We start from the raw sequence: 17536 nt of genomic DNA, 5'->3' as shown, positions 1-17536 counted from the left end.
AGTACAGTGCTTAGGAATTAGTAAGGGCCCAATAAATGTCTTCTGGAGAAAAAAAAGAAATTCCTACAGTTGTAGCCCATCATCTTAGGCCCAACTCTCTTACTGAAATGGTCAATACATTGTCCAAGGATGCTTCCTACACGGCCCTTGTGACATTGATTTCCAATGCAAGAAAAACTGAACCAACAACCCAGGCGAGATGATGAAGCCCCTCTTCTCATCTAGGCTTATGATGATCTGTCCTTCCTCCGAACTCCCTTAAACTTATATAGTTCGTAAAATTTATTTGGAAAAAATAGAACCTGTTCTCTCCCCACCTAGATTATAAAAACTCATCAGCAATGTTTCCAAAATTCTTAAAAACATGACACACACAGAAAAGGGCTAGCAGGCAAGACTTACCCTGATGCGACAGCTTGCTTAGTTTCCTTTTGGAGATACCTAGTCACCTTTTTGGTTTCTCCATAGACTTTTTCAATTTTTCCCCACACTGGCTCTGCAGGGAGCCCCAAAGCCCAGATGGATCCATATCTGGGTACCCCTATAATCTGTTCTCAGCACGTTTTGCATTCTTCCCATATTATTCAGCACAAGGCCAGGCACAGAACACCTAACAACCATGTGTACTGCACCAGCTGACTTGAAACAATGTGAAAGTGAGCAAAAGTACTCTTGTCCCATTCTTGATCCATACCTTGGATAGTTAGTGCAATATTGGGTATAAATGTGGAACTCTTCACTCTGCAAGGAAACAGAAGACATTTTTATAGGAAACAAAGCACAGACACATTCATTTGAAAACAATAAAAAGAAATAGCATTTGGGCCTTGACATTTCTACATATATATATATATATATATATATATATATATATATTTTTTTTTTTTTTTTTTTTTTTTTTTTTGAGGCGGAGTTTCGCTCTCGTTGGCCAGGCTGGAGTGCAGTGGCATGATCTCGGCTCACAGCAATTTCCGCCTCCCCGGTTCAAGTGATTATCCTGCCTCAGTCTCCTGAGTAGCTGGGATTACAGGAACGCGCCACCATGCCTGACTTTGGTGGATTTCAATGTCTTTCACAATTTTTTCCTAGACTCTCAAAGAAAAGAGGTATGTAGACAGGGAGAGGAAGTGGCCGGAACTTTTGATGGTAAGACCGTCAGTCAGAATAACTAATTCAAGGCCAATGAATTCCTAGCTCTTGCAAAATCTAAAATAAAATTACTTTTTTTTTTTTTTTTTTTTTGAGATGGAGTCTCGCTCTGTTGTCTAGGCTGGAGTGCAACGGCACGACCTCTGCTCACTGTAGCCTCTGTCTCCACCTCCCCAGTACAAGCAATTCTTGTGCTTCAGCCTCCCGAGTAGCTGAGATTACAGGCACGCGTCACAACGCCCAGCTAATTTTTTGTATTTTTAGTAAAGATGGGGTTTCGCTATGTTGGCCAGGCTTGTCTCTAATTCCTGGTCTCCAGTTATCCGCCCGCCTCAGCTTCTCAAAGTGCTGGGATTACAGGCATGAGCCACTATGCTTGGCCTTGAAATTATATTTTGAAAAAGAGCCACAGATTATTTTGGTGGGGTTTCATATTCTGCAATTTTTTTTAACTTTTACTTTCTTTTACTTTTTAGACCACTTAATGCTAGATTCACATGTGGCTCTAAGTGCCTATTTTTCTGGCAGCTTTAATGCTTTAATTTTTTAAAATTCTAAAATCTCTACTTAGAATCCTTCCTGTTAACCTCAACTGGAATTAGGTTAAACTTTTTTTTAATGGAAAGTTTCAAGTAGAGAGAATGGTATAATGAATCCCCAAGTTTCCATTGCCCAACCTCAATAATCATTAACTCCTTGTCTCTGTCCCCCGCCACTCCCCTGCTTCCCCATCATCCTGAATTAAATTCTAGACATCATTTTGCTTGTAAATAGTTTAACATGTATCTCTAAAATAAGGACTTTATTTTATTTTTTGAGACGGAGTCTCACTTGTTGCCCCGGCTGGAGTGCAGTGGTGTGATCTCTGCTCACTGCAACCTCTGCCTCCTGGGTTCAAGCAATTCTCCTGCTTCAGCCTCCTGAGTAGCTGGGACTACAGGTGTATGCTACCACACCCAACACATTTTTTGAATTTTTAGTAGAGATAGGGTTTCGCCATGTTGGCCAGGCTGGTCTTGAACGCCTGCCCTCAAGTGATCAGCCTGCCTTGGTCTCCCAAAGTGTTGGGATTATAGGCATGAGCCACCGTGCCCAGACTAAAATAAGGAAACTAAACAGAATACCATTGTTACACTTAAATAATTCCATAACATCATGAAGTTTCACCAGTCACTATTCATATTCCCTTTTTTCTTTTTAAAAGATTTTGCCTGTTTGATTTGCAAATAAAAATCACACAGAGCAGTCCGGGCCTGGTGGCTCACGCCTGTAATCCCAGCACTTTGGGATCACGGCAGGTGGATCACGAGGTTAGGAGATTGAGACCATCCTGGCTAACACGGTGAAATGCCATCTCTACTAAAAATACAGAAAATTAGCCAGGTGTGGTGGTGGGCGCCTGTAGTCCCAGCTACTCGGGAGGCTGAGGCGGGAGAATGGCGTGAACCCGGAAGGCGGAGCTTGTAGTGAGCCGAGATCGCGCCACTGCACTCCAGCCTGGGCGATAGAGTGAGATTGTCTTTTAAAAAAAATAAAAATAAATAAAAATCACAGAGAGCAAATGGTTGCTATCTCTTTAATAGTCTCTTTTAAGCTTTCAGTTTTCCCCTATTTTTCTTCCGTTTGCAAGTGAGTTGAAGAAACCATACTGTTGTGCTGCACAGCCCCAGTTCCAGTATTACTGATGACATCCTTAGAGTTTCCTTGTTATTTATGTTTTTGAGATGGATTCTCACTCTGTTGCCCAGGCTGGAGTGCAGTGGCATGATTTTGGCTCACTGCAGCCTCTGCCTCCCAGGTTCAACTGATTCTCCTGCCTCACCCTCTCAAGTAGCAGGGATTACAGGAATGCGTCACCACACCTGGCTAACTTTTGCATTTTTAGTGGAGACGGGGTTTCCCCATGTTGGCCAGGCAGGTCTTGAACTCCTGACCTCAAGTGATCCACCCACCTTGGCATCCCAAAGTGCTGGGATTACAGGCGTGAGCCACCACCCACGCCCAGCCTGGTTTCATTTAATATGCCCTGTCCATTATAGTCGTATTGGTTTAGTAGAGACTTGCTCAGATTTAGGTTCCATACTTTGGCACGATACACCAGTGGCTATTTTGTCCTTCCTCTAATGGAAGTACAATGGAAGTCTAATGGAATCGGGAAGTCCAATGGACATAAAGTCTGGTTGTCTCTCTTCTGTGATGCTAACAACCATTGGTACTTATTGGCTAGATCTATTAATTTATTAGGGTTTGGAAAATGGTGGTATTTCTAATACTTTATTCCTTATTAGCTGGAATCTTTCCAAAAATAGAACCTCCTTATATTAACTCTTGGTTACTCTGCAGTTTATGGTTTGTATGGGAAAGGCAGAATAAATGCTTAATTCTTTCCTTTTCAAGACAGGATCTTGCTCTGTCACCCATGCTAGAGTACAGAGGTGTTGTCATGGTTCATTTCAGCCACAACCTCCTGGGCTCAAGTGATCCTCCCACCCCAGCCTCCAGAGTATCTGGGACCACAGGCATGCCACCACCTCTGGCTAAATTTTAAACTTTTTTATGGAAACAGGGTCTTGCTATGTTGCCCAGGCTGGTCTCAAACTTCTGGGCTCAAGTGATCCCCCTGACTCAGCCTCCCAAAGCGTAATGGATTACATGCATAAGCTACCACACCCAGCCAATTCTTTCCTTTAATTTTCAAAATAATGCATTGATTCTCCAGTATCATGCAAATGTGATCAATTTGGTGTTTTAATATCACTGCAAATTCATTAATATGGGCCTATTTAATGAGTTTTCATTGTTTTCAGTTAATTATCTTCACTGATGCTCAAATTATCCCGTTTTTGGCTAGTAGGAGCCCCTTCTTGAGCATTCATAACCTGGCCTATGGTGTTTTGTAGCTTGTTTCCTGGTGTGACAAGATGTTCCAGACTATCGTGTGTATTTCGTGCCCTACAGTCATTCTTCATGGAGTCCCTATTCCTTCTGGCAGGAAACAGTGTTGGGAGACCACAATCTGGGTATCAGGGACACTCTTGCTGTAGGGTAATCATCATTTCTAGGATTTCTCAGCAGACAGAGGTAGGAAGTGGTGTGTGTGTTTTTTTTTTTGTTGTTGTTGTTTGTTTTTGAGATGGAGTCTTGCTCTGTCACCCAGGCTGCAGAACAGTGTTGTAATATCGGTTCACTGCAGCCTTTGCCTCCTGGGCGTGAGCCACCATGCACAGCCTGCTCTGTGTGGTTTTTATTTGCAAATCAAACAGGCAAAATCTTTTAAAAAGAAAAAAGGGAATATGAATAGTGACTGGTGAAACTTCATGATGTTATGGAATTATTTAAGTGTAACAATGGTATTCTGTTTAGTTTCCTTATTTTAGTCTGGGCATGGTGGCTCATGCCTATAATCCCAACACTTTGGGAGGCCAAGGCAGGCGGATCACTTGAGGCCAGGTGTTTAAGACCAGCCTGGCCAACATGGCGAAACCCTATCTCTACTTCAAAAAATGTGTTGGGTGTGGTAGCATACACCTGTAGTCCCAGCTACTCACTACGGCCCAGCTGATATTATATTTAAAAAATATAATATATATATATATATATTTTTTTTAGTAGAGATGGGGTTTTGTCATGTTTGCCAGGCTGGTCTCAAACTCCTGGCCTCAAGTGATCTACACACCTCGGCCTCTCAAAGTGCTGAGATTACAGGTGTGAGCCACCGCTCCCTGCCTCCAAAGAAGCCTAATCTCTATTCTTTTCCCTTCTAGTCTGTTCCCTCCATTCCTGTATCAATTTTTAATCATTTTTAACCTATTTTTTATTATCAATTTTTAATCTTACAGGCTTTCATCTCCTAGATAAACAAATGTTATACCAGTGATCCTCAAACTTGAGTATCAGAATTACCTGGAGGGCCTATTAAAACATAGATTGCTGGCTTTCTGATGTAATAGGTCTTGGAGTAGGGCCTAGGAGTCTGCATTTCTAACAAGTTCCCAAGTGACGCTGATGCTGCAGGTCCAGGACCACACTTTGGGAACCACAGTGCTGTACACACACTTTTATCCACTCCCTTCCCCGAGGAGTGTAAAAAGATTTTTTTTTTTTTTTTGAAACAGAGTCTTACCCTGTCGCCCAGGCTTGGAGTCCAGTGGCGCAATCTCAGCTCACTGCAACCTCCGCCTCCTGTGTTCACGTGATTCTTCTGCCTCAGCCTACCTAGTAGCTGGTAATACAGGTGCCTGCCACCACGCCTGGTTAATTTTTTGTATTTTTAGTAGAGATGGGGTTTCATCATGTTGGTCAAGTTGATCTTGAACTCCTGATCTCAGGTAATCTGCCCGCCTCGGTCTCCCAAAGTGCTGGGATTATAGGCGTGAGCCACCATGCCCGGCCAAGATATTCTTTACTGTTATTGCTTCACAGTACTTCATTATGTGGATACCAAAGTTGATTCAAACTGGTTCTTGTTTAGGGACTTGGCTGTTTCTAGTCTTTTGCAGTAACAAACATTAAACAGTATTATGCTTACATGAATTTCTGTCAGTGTATCCTTGGAATAGATCTCTCGATGTAGGACTGATGGGTGAAAGGGTGAATTCAGATGCCAGATACACAGCCCAATTCCTCTCCATAGGGGCCGTGCCATTTTCTTTTCCTACAGTTGTGAGAGTGTCTGTTTCCCCATGGCCTTGCCAACATTTCAAGCATTGTACCAAATTTTCAAGCACGCTATTTTAAAAAGTCTAAATTAGTTGCCAACTTTTAAAAGTTGAAAGATACAAATATTTTTATTTCGACCAGGCACGCTGGCTCACGCCTGTAATCCCAGCACTTTGGGAGGCTGAGGCGGGTGGATCACTCGAGGTCAGGAGTTCAAGACCAGCCTGACCAACATGGAGAAACCCTGTCTCTACTAAAAAAATGCAAAATTAGCCGGGTGTGGTGGCACATGCCTGTAATCCCAGCTACTCGGAGGGCTGAGGCAGGAGACTTGCTTGAACCCGGGAGGTGGAAGTTGTGGTGAGCCGAGATCGCACCATTGCACTCCAGTGTGGGCGACAAGAGCGAAACTCCGTCTCAAGAAGAAAACAAAAATATTTCAATTTCTAGCTTCTCCTGAAGAAGCATAAGACCCACCAGCCCTGGGCCTGCCGTTTCACACAGCAATGACCATCTCCAGGAGACCAGGCAAACACCTCGATCGCTACAGATTCTACCTGGGCCCCTCTATGCACCTGAGTTCGCTTATGGGTTCTTGAAGCCAGCTCTGGCTCCATGGATGAAAATGCCAGAGTGACTTGCCCAAGGTCTGTGAGCAAGCTAATGTACCAAATGGGGACTTTTCTCTGATTGGCTCATACTTTCTGAGTTTCTTGCTTTTTCTTTCCTGCCACTTGCTATACTCAACCTGGAATAGAATAATATCAAGTTGACTTTCCTTACAATTTGGGACCTGCAGGATCATTTAAAATACAAACGAGAAAACAATGGTTTCAATGAAAGTAGGTTGACATTGCATAATATAGTGACCTACTTGTACCCAGCTATCATAAGACCTCATGACTTACGCACGATTGAATTTCTGTGCATTTTGTGATATCATGGCTCTATTCCTATTTTAAATTGGAGGGTTTTGATTTAAATCAGCTATATGTCCTTAATTGGAATTAAATGCAAGTTTGCCCTTAGGTTTGTGAAGCTCTGTGGACCTTAAAAATGACGGTTTCACATAAAAATCAACAGTTCCTAGTTAGATACCATTATTTATTAAATATGCCACCCCAAATCTGCTTAGAAGGATTTAGGGGAATGTGTTATACAAATATATACAAATTACAAGAAAATATATTCCTTCTAGTTTTTCAAATCTTTCAAATTGTAATTAGAGATGACACAGAAATGAGACATTTAATTATGAAAGAGCCAAAATATGATATAATCAGTGCTGACCAATCAAGCACATGGGTCCTTCAAATATTGATTGAATAGGGAGCCAAAGTAAAGCAATATGTATGATTTTAGGGTTTCTTCTGCCACAGGGTCCTCCTCTCCCTGATTCCTGAGAAGGTTTCACTGGACACTACAAGAAAGACTGAATATGTAAATAGCATATGGGAAAGGTAACTTTGACTTAAATTCACGCTAATCATATGACTATCCAATATCCACACTTCCTTGAGGATAATTTTAGAAAGTGGGTGGTACATGTGCATGCTTTCGTGTGTGTGTGTGTGCATGTGTGTGTGTATATATGCGTGTGTGTGTGCACACACACTTCCTGGGCTCTAAAAGGAAGAAGACACAACACAACGAGGGAGAGTAGGCAGCTAAGGGGAGGTTGAGGCTCTAAAGACAGACTTTGTCTCCCTCCTAAATGTTGCCCTGGGTCAGCCTTGCTGCCAGTCAAGAGGAGGGATGGGTGTGAAGGTGGAGTTTGTAAAAGCAGCAAAGTGAGCCATTCTAGGTGTTTCCAGGGACCTAAAACAGACAAATGTTTACTGGAAGAAGGTTTGGCCTGCCCAGTAGGAAACTTTAATTTCCGTCCTTCGAGAGAACTGTGGGTTCATTCTTCTATGAGCATCAGGTAAAAAGCGACCATGTTCTCCATTTGTTGATAAGGACTTCTGTAACCTACACATACCATGACAGTAAGCAAGGTCAAAGATGAATCTCTGTGCAGGCCCCAGTGGTTCAGATAAAAGCAGAAGTCAACTGTCAGCTTCACCTCTTTCATTAATGGCCTCCCAATTAAAGCAATTTTCCATTCCTCCCTAGAGTTGAGCAGCTGGTTGTGTTTCAGAAGATGTAACATCTTCTAAATGTCAGGGTGCTGAGTGAAAGGCAGGCAGTGCCTGAGCCCAGCACTCCCTCACGATTCCCCGTTACCATGTGAAAATGCAGAGTGCTCAAGTCAGTCTTCTAATTAAACTTGGCAATATTACAATGAAAAGGAAGATTTGGGAGTTGGCAACACGGCACATAAACAAACTTTTATGTGAATAATTAAGCGAGAGCTAAGCATACGCTGGAACATCTTTAATCAACTTGTGATTACAGTTACCAGTAAAAGCCCAAACATTTCCGAAAGCTTCTACGTTGTTTATGTGCTGTGGTTATTCTAACATATCTCCTTTGATATACTCAGCATATCTTTTTACCCATTTCGCCTTCTTTCATTTTTCTTCTTTTTTTCAAATCCCTGTCCAATTTTGACACAGGCAACTGTGAAAAGGATTGTAAGTTTAAGCTTACACATGGGTAAACCTGTGTGCACAAACATTTTACATGTGAACACACACACACAAAGTCAGGAGAGTTTTATATACGAGCCCATGGATTGCCTTTAAGGAACTTTGCTCCAATAAAACCCAGGGTGTTGTGTTTGGAAGCCATCCGGATGGATCTGCCGCCATCAGAAATGACCCTGTGGAACAGTCCAGAGCCAAGTCAGACTGGAACCACGTCTCCCAGTTCACACCCGACTCCGGAGCTCGAAATACAGTGCTAATTCCCAGTGGGTCTCAGAGCGCCATCATGAACTTTTATTAAACCTTCGTGCATTTCAAACTACAACTGCAGAAACCACATGAAAGTCTGCTGCAAAACAATTTCTGCTAAAGGCTTTCCAAAGCTGTTGAATATTTAAGATAATTTAAACAAGACAGGAATCTTTATATACTAGGTAGCATGCTGAGAAAGTAATGTAGGAAAGGCTCGCCGGGTAGGTTTCAGAATTCCATCTCCTATTCCAGTTGAGAGCACGAGCTCACTGTCATTTAAGCTTTGAAAGTCAAATCCTTTCCTTGTATTTTTTGAAACCATTGATGCAGCTTAAGAAAACAGTGGAAGAGTACATTTTTTAAAATGCAGGAGATTAATTCTGCGTCTCTCTATCCCTCAAAAGATAATTATCTATATTAAAGATAATCACAGAGACTAGGCTAGTGCCACATATATTATACGTAAAATATTTAGATTCTCTTGGACTTTCACTAAAACTAACCTTTCACTTTCACTAAACTAAAACAGTTTAGTGGTGTTTTATATTTTTCTAACATTCATCTTCTTTTTTTTCTTTTGAGACAGAGTCTTGCTCTTGTCACCCAGGCTGGTGTGCAATGGCATTATATCGGCTCCCACTGCAACCTCCACCTCCCGGGTTCAAGTGATTCTCCTGCCTCAGCCTCCCGAATAGCTGGGATTACAGGCATGTGCCACCACGCCTGGCTAATTTTTGTATTTTTAGTAGAAACGGGGTTTCACCATGTTGGCCAGGCTGGTCTCGAACTCCTGACCTCAGGTGATTCGCTCGCCTCAGCTTCCCAAAGTGCTGGGATTACAGGTGTGAGCCACCGTGCCTGGCCTATTTTTCTAACATTCTTCTACTCCGGGCTGTCCCCTCCCAAGCTTTAAGTTTTTCCCAGCAAAGAGTAACATTATTCAGTTACTATACAAGTTCTAGAAAAACTACGAGATTAGCGTCTCCCTGGCTCCAGGAACAATACATTTTTGCTACTCAAACAAACAAACCAGAGAAAGATTAGTGGCTAACTCTATCTGATATGAAACAAACCAGTCATTTTAACTTTAAAATGAAAAATTCTGTACTCTGTATCTGTCTCAGTTGGCCCAGAAGGATGAACCCTGCTTACCTTGGACACAAAACACTCTGCTATGGCCACAGGATCATTTTCACAGTTTTCCAAATCTTGCAGAAGTTCACTAATAAAAAAATAACAGCCAGGAAGTATTAGATTGTAGTCTTCTGGGTGAGTATATTTCGTATAATTTAAAAGTTTAAACATTTCCATGGCATTTACAAGGAATCATATAATTGGATAACTGAGGACCTGCTGTCATTGTATCCAATGATACAATGTTTACAATGATACAATGTAAGGGACTTCCCCAAGGTCATGCTGGAGCAGGGGATTAAACCCAGGTGGAACCCGTAGTTCTCCCACCAGAGCTAAGCCCTGCCTACCTTTAAGTTTTGCAGACATTTGTCATCATCTACATGAATGCTCATTGATGCTCATTCAGACATCAAATAGCTGCCTGGGTACCAGGTACAGTGTAAAGGATTAGGAACACATCAGTGAGCAAAGTGAGATATGGGCTCTCGGGGATCCCCAACCTTTTTGGCACCAGGGATCGGTTTCGTGGAAGACAACTTTTCCACAGACTGGATTGTGGGGATGGTTTTGGGATGATTCAAGCATATTACACTTATGGTTAGATTCTCATAACCTAGATCCCGCGCATGCACAGTTCACAGACTGGTATTGGTCTGTGACCTAGGGGTTGGGGACTACGTGGCTCTGGTCTTACGGAGCTTCCAATCCACTGGAAGAGTCAGGCATTCAATGAAATATCACACTAATGATGGAGCTTCCAATCCATTGGAAGAGTCAGGCATTCAATGAAATATCACACTAATGAATACAAAATTATAATAGAGATAGTGCTTTAAAGGAGAGATATGTTGGGGAGGGAAATACCTTTCCTCAAATGTAAACCCACTTTTTTTTTTTTTTTTTACTGGGAGTATCATTATTTTAAGTAACAGCATAATACTTCATTGTGTGACTGTACCATAATTAATTCAATGAATCTCACACTGTTGGATAAAATTCTATATATGGTATTGATGGGTCAAAGAATATTCTTAGTGTAAATGTTAACACATTTCTAAATTGCACTCCACATGAGTTATATTAATATACACTTTACTATGCTAAGTGTTTATTTTAATGAGCCATATGTTATATATTTAATAAAAAGTGAAGTAGTTCTACAGGAATTATGATAAAAACAAGCAGTTTCTGGTTCTCTGCTTCTCATTCTCGATGGGCACTGCCCAGAAGCATTTCTGATTCTTTAGGCTGTTTCTGCTCTAAGAAGGTCCATGTCTCTAAGCATGCTGATAATGTGTTCTCATTATTTTTCAGTTTTAGATATTATTTACTTCTCATTTTCCCCAAACTTACCCTTTTGTCTTCTCAATAGTTCTAAGATTGTCTCTCTCTCTTTTTTTTTTTTAAAATTTTAGAGACAGGGTCTCACTCTGTCAACCAGGCAGGTCCTCCTGGGCTCAAGTGATCTTCCTGAAGTGTTAGGTAGTGTGAGCCACTGTGCCCAGCCTTCTCAACTAGTTCTGTTATGTAATTTGATTCGATTAAATGTCAGAATTTACATCTTTAAGACTATGTAAGTATTATGCCCTGTTAGCCTTACAGTATACCATGATTTCATTTCCTTTCTTAGAGAACCATGTTTTCCCTGGAGTTAAAATTGTTTCTCTTTTTTTTTCCTTTTTTCAAGATAAACACTATTAATTTATTAGCAAGTTGTGTGCTAGAAGTATAAGTCTTGTCTCACTGTGTTCAAATATATATTCTATGGTGTGCATTTCTTTCTTGGTAACCTCTGCTCCAACCTGGACAGGCTGCTCTCCAGGCCTGCTGGTTCTTTCATCAACACCTTCCTAATGCTAGCCTTCGCTAGTCTCCTGTATTGCCATTTCCAATGTATTCCTTCCTTTGGGAGATTATAAAATTGAGCAATAGCTTTCTGAGTATGAGTAAAGTATGAGGAACAGGAGGTATGCTTTCTGAGACTCTTCCCATTTCAAAAATGCTCTCCCTTCACACTTGGCTAATAATGTCAGTAGATATAAAAGTCTTGGTTGGAAGTAATTTTCTTGGAGTATTCAGGGAGCTATTTGTCTACCTGTTGATTTATAGATTCTAACGCTGCTATTGAGATTCCAGTATCATTCTGATCCCCAGCCCATTCTGAAAGCTTTCAGAGTTTCTCTTAGTTGACATAATTACAAAATTTTGTGATAACAGGCTTTGGGTGGGTCTTTTTCATGCACTGAGCCAATGTACAAATTTGGGAAATGATCTGGATAGCAGTTCTCCAAGTGTGGTCTAAGGACCCCTGGGGTTCCTGAGACGAGACCCCTTTAGGAGGTCCACAAGGTTGGACCTCATAAAAAATACTGGGACATTATTAAATTTTTAAACTTTCATTCTCTCATGAGAGTACAGTGAACTTTTCCAGAGGCTACATGACGTGTGATATCACAACAGATGGAAACTTGAAGCAAAAATGAGAATTCAGTTGTCTTCTAGTAAGTCAGGCAGTAAAAACATCTGTGAAAATGTAAAACAGTTCCAAAACAAACAAAAAAATTTAGTGGAAAAAGTAGTAAAATTATTTTTCTAGAAATATGTGGACTTGTTTCTTTTTTAGTATTAAATAAATAGATATCTTAACAGGTTCTCAGTTTTCGTTTCTAACGTGGCAAACAAAACATAATAAAACACAAACAAAAAAGCTTTTTGGGTCCTTCATAATTTTTAAGCATGTAAGAGATCCTGGACCAAAACACTTGAGAATCTCTGCTCCTGGCTGGGTGTGGTGGCTCACGCCTATAATCCCAGCACTCTGGGAGGCCGAGGTGGGCATATCACCTGAGGTCAGGAGTTCGGGACCAGCATGGCCAACACGGTGAAACCCCATCTCTACTAAAAAATTCAAAAATTAGCCGGGTGTGGTGGTGCACACCTGCAGTCCCAGCTACTCGGGAGGCTGGGGCAGGAGAATCGCTTGAGCCTGGGAGGCGGAGATTGCGGCGAGCCGAGATTGCTCATTGCACTTCAGCCTGCATGTCAAAAGTGAGACTCCATATAAAAAAAAAAAAAAAGAAAAAAAAGAAAAATCTCTGCTTGTGAATTATGTCTTTGATATTTCCTTCCTTCTAGTTTTAAAGTTCCTATTATTCACATATTGAATATCCTGGTTTAATATGCTAATTTTCCTTATTTTTCCTCTTCTATTTTCTATCTTCCTGTTTATTGCTCCATTTTTTTTTGGTGGGGAGAGACCTCCACTTTATTTCCCATCTATTTTTTTCCCCCCATTTCTTGTATTGACTTTTTGTTTGTTTCAATCATCAGATTTTCAATTTCAAAGTTGTTTTTTTTTTTGAGACGGAGTCTCACTCTGTCACCCAGGCTGGAGTGCAGTGCCACCATCTCCACTCACTGCAAGCTCTACTTCCCGGGTTCACGCTATTCTCCTGCCTCAGCCTCCCGAGTAGCTGAGACTACAGGCGCCCGCCACCACGCCCAGCTAATTTTTTGTATTTTTAGTAGAGACGGGGTTTCACCGTGTTAGCCAGGATGGTCTCGATCTCCTGACCTCGTGATCCGGCTGCCTTGGCTTCCCAAAGTGCTGGGATTACAGGCGTGAGCCACCGCACCTAGCCTCAAAGTTGTTTTTTTTTAAACATGCTTTTTGGATGTTTCTTGCTTATGCTTCTGTTCTTATTTCATGGGTGCAAAATCTTCCCTTATTTCCAAAGATGCCATGATGATGATAATGATTTTGTACTTTTCTTTCCTGTTCTTTGTTTTCTGCTGAGCTCCCTTTTTGATGATTTTAGCTTCTGTCATTCATATTAGATACTGCTCTCAAATTCTGAGTATCTTCATTTGTCCTTTCATATTTGAAAATGAGCCACAACGTCAATCATGAACTCTTCACAGGGATGGAGTTTATCATGTGGTGTTCCTCATTCCAAGGCAGTGGTTCTGAAACTTTTGGCGTCAGGACCTGTTTATACTCTTAAAAAATTTAGTGAGAAGAGTAGCATTATTTCCCATTTTTGCAAATTTTTAATCTCTAACTTAATAGAACATAGCTGGATTCTCATAGCTGCTTCTGCATTCTGTCTGTTGCAATCTGTTGTTCTGGTTGAAGTATATAGGAAAAAAAAATCCAGCCTCACACAGATATGTCACTAGAAAAGGAAAGAGTATTTTAATGGCCTTTCCAATTAAGTATGGATAGTCCACTAATATCCTTCATATTACACTGAAACTCAGCAAGCGGTAATGGGTTAAAGACCTGTTTGAGTCTGACACCACATCAATGCACTATACTGTTACTTTATTTTATTTTATTATTATTACTATTTTTTTGAGACAGAGTCTCGCTCTGTTGCCCAAGCTGGAGTACAATGACGTGATCTCGGCTCACTGTAACCTCCACCTCCCGGGTTCAAGCAATTCTCCTACCTCAGCCTCCCACCATCACGCCCAGCTAATTTTTGTATTTTTAGTAGAGACGGGGTTTCACCATGTTGGCTGGGCTGGTCTTGAACTCCTGGCCTGAAGTGATTGGCCTGCCTCAGCCTCCCAAAGTGCTGGGATTACAGACGTGAGCTACCACACCTGGCTACTGAACCATTAGTTTAAAATCCAGTGGCCTATCTTGTATTTAGAAAGGATCTTTTAATACAGTCCCAATTCCAAACATTTTTCTCCATATTCCTATAAAACACTCCCTTTGTAAGATCAGAAAATATAGTTCTGATATTTATATCATTTTCTTTTATAGAAAGATGGGTGTGATTAAATTAACTCTTTTCCCATTTAGAAAAAAAAGTTCAGCTCTCTGCCAATACTCTCTTAATTTTATATAAGCATGCTCTTTGAGGCTGAAGCTAATCTGACTGGTTTTCTTTTCTTTTCTTTTTTTGGAGATGGAATCTCGCTTCTTCACCCAGACTGGAGCACAATGGCACGATCATGGCTCACTACAACCTCCACCTCCCAGGTTCAAGAAGTTCTCCTGCCTCAGCTTCCCCGTAGCTGGGATTACAGCCTTGTGCCACCACGCCCAGCTAATTTTTGTATTTTTAGTAAAGATGGGGTCTCACCCTGTTGGCCAGGCTGGTCTCGAACTCCTGACCTCCAGTGATCCACCCACCTCGGCCTCCCAAAGTGCTGGAATTACAGGCGTGAGCCACCGTGCCCGGCCTAATCTGATTTCCAATGTGAAAATAAAATATAAAAACTGTTCTTGGCTGGGCGCAGTGGCTCATGCCTGTAATCCCAGCACTTTGGGAGGCCAAGGCAGGCAGATCACGCGTTCAGGAGTTGGAGACCAGCCTGGACAACATGGTGAAACTCTGTCTCTACTAAAAATAAAAAAAATTAGCTGGGCGTGCTTGGTGCACGCCTGTAATCCTAGCTACTCAGGAGGCTGAGGCAGGAGAATTGCTTGAACCTGGGAGGCAGAGGTTGCAGTGAGCTGAGACAGTGCCACTGTACTCCAGTTTGGGCGACAGAGTGAGACTCTGCCTCAGAAAACAAAACAAAACAAAACAAACACCACCAACAACAAAACCTGTTCTTGGAGTTATCTCTAAACAGCACATCACAATCATCTGAATCATCAGAATCATCTATTTCAGAGAAATTGAATTCATCAGTTGAATCTTTGGCCAACAACCATTCAAGAACGACATTAACATCCTGCGTAGGAATGCTGTGTTTTCTAGGATTTGACATTTTCAGCAATCGAGAATAACTATATTTTGTAAATAGAAATACCACTACTAAAAACAGAATGCTATAAAGAGAATGATGTCTTTTGTTTCCAAAGTCGATATAGTGGAGTGATGTGAAAATAATAATAAAAGCGAGGTATCTCATGGTAAAGTTATCTCGGGGTAAACGCTGCACCTGTGAGCACCGCTGTCCAGTATTCTCAGGGCAAATAGGAAAAGGGTTTAAGGAGAGTTGAAACTGCATCATTCTGACCTGAATACTGGATGAGATAAGACAAAAGGTCTAAGAAAGTAATAGCCAGAGGACCGGGTGCGGTAGCTCATGCCTGTAATCCCAACACTTTGGGAGGCCGAGGCGCGCAGATCACGAGGTCAGGAGTTCGAGACTAGCCTGGCCAATATGGTGAAACCCTGTCTCTATTAAAAATACAAAAATTAGCCAGGCATGGTGCTACTCGGGAAGTTGAGGCAGAAGAATCACTTGAAACTGTGAGGTGGAGGTTGCAGTGAGCTGAGATCATGCCACTGCACTCCAGCCTGGGCGAGAAAGTGAGCCTCTGTCTCAAAAAAAAAAAAATAAAATAAATAAAATAAAATAAAAAGAAAAAGAAAAAATAAGAAAAAGAAAATAATAGCCAGAGAAACATTTTTGGGCCAGTATTTTCCATTAGTAGAGGATTGGGTGCTTTGGATGTACTGTATCCTGGTCTTTCAGCATAGGCCCTCTCTTAGCAGGGAAGAACTGTGAGCAGACTCCATCATGTTATTTCTTTCTTTTTATTTTTGAGACAGAGTCTCGCTCTGTTGCCCAGGCTGGTGTGCGGTGGTGCGATCTCGGCTCACTGCAACCTCCACCTCCCGGGTTCAAGCAATTCTCCCTCAGCCTCCTGACTAGCTGAGACTACAGGTGCCCGCCACCACACCTGACTAATTTTTTTGTATTTTTAGTAGAGACAGGGTTTCACCGTGTTAGCCAGGATGGTCTTGATCTCCTGACCTCATGATCCACCGGCCTCAGCCTCCCAAAGTGCTGAGATTACAGGCATGAGCCACCGCGCCCGGCCTTGTTATTTCTCATAGTACAACAGAAACACTTCTTGGCAGGCCAGGCATGGTGGCTCACACCTGTAATCTTAGCACTTTGGGAGGCCGAGGCAGGTGGATCACCTGAGGTCAGGAGTTTGAGACCAGCCTGACCAACATGGTGAAACCCTGTCTCTACTAAAAATACAACAATTAGCTGGGCATGGTGGCGCACGCCTGTAATTCCAGCTACTCGTGGGGCTGAGGCAGGAGAATCGCTTCACCAAAGAGGCAGAGGTTGCAGTGAGCTGAGGTCGCGCCACTGCACTCCAGCCTAGACAACAGAACAAGACTGTCTCAAAAAACCAAAACAACACAAAACCTTCTTGACAATCTTTAACTCCCTATGTTTTAAACTGAATGTTCAGATTGCCTCCAAGCCTTAGTTTCATCTCATGAGAGGACGTGCTGGTAGGAGGCAGTGTCTCAGGGGACCCAGCCAGGCTCCAAGTGTACCTCACCTGTGAATGAATGCCTGGCACTCGTTGCTCAAGAATCACAGAGCTGGGAGGGCACTCAGATGCCTTCAGTTCCGACCCCTAATTTCTTTCTTTTTTTTTTTTTGAGATGGAGTCTCGCTGTGTCGCCCAGACTGGAGTGCAGTGGCGCGGTCTTGGCTCACTGCAAGCTCCGCCTCCTGGATTCTCACCATTCTCCTGCCTCAGCCTCCTGAGTAGCTGTGACTACAGGTGCCCACCACCATGCCCGGCTAATATTTTGTATTTTTAGTGGAGACAGGGTTTCACTGTGTTAGCCAGGATGGTCTCGGTCTCCTGACCTCGTGATCTCTCCGCCTCAGCCTCCCAAAGTGCTGAGATGACAGATGTGAGCTATGAAGCCCGGCCTCGACCCCTAATTTTAAGGTGAGGAAACCATGGCTTGTTAAAGGAGGTAGCTTACCTTAGGTCACATTGCTAATAATGCATGGCCACAGCTATG

At 42.2% G+C, this 17536-nt stretch overlaps 1 protein-coding gene across 35 annotated transcripts in view; it reads right to left on the bottom strand.

The window, feature by feature from the left end:
• The window catches only part of PLEKHG1 (pleckstrin homology and RhoGEF domain containing G1), a 244030-nt gene that overhangs the window by 45849 nt on the left and 180645 nt on the right, over positions 1 to 17536 (bottom strand). For 28 of the 35 annotated variants that reach the window (XR_012433540.1, XM_065543587.2, XM_074037250.1 and 25 more), the window contains 2 exons: positions 9801 to 9870; positions 695 to 741 (listed from right to left, as the gene is read on the bottom strand). Coding sequence is in view for 25 of the 35 variants with exons in the window: in XM_065543587.2 (XP_065399659.1) it covers positions 695 to 741; positions 9801 to 9870 (117 nt within the window). In the remaining 10 variants the exon portion in view is untranslated. Of the gene's footprint in view, positions 1 to 402; positions 511 to 694; positions 742 to 5272; positions 5385 to 9800; positions 9871 to 17536 lie in introns of those variants that run through there. The other 7 variants (XM_074037259.1, XM_074037257.1, XM_074037262.1 and 4 more) reach the window with 3 other exon arrangements.

Source organism: Macaca fascicularis, chromosome 4, assembly GCF_037993035.2.
Source record: "Macaca fascicularis isolate 582-1 chromosome 4, T2T-MFA8v1.1".
Lineage (NCBI taxonomy): Eukaryota > Metazoa > Chordata > Mammalia > Primates > Cercopithecidae > Macaca > Macaca fascicularis.
Note: the sequence above shows the minus strand (reverse complement) of the source record. Positions and strands in the feature narration are given on the sequence as shown.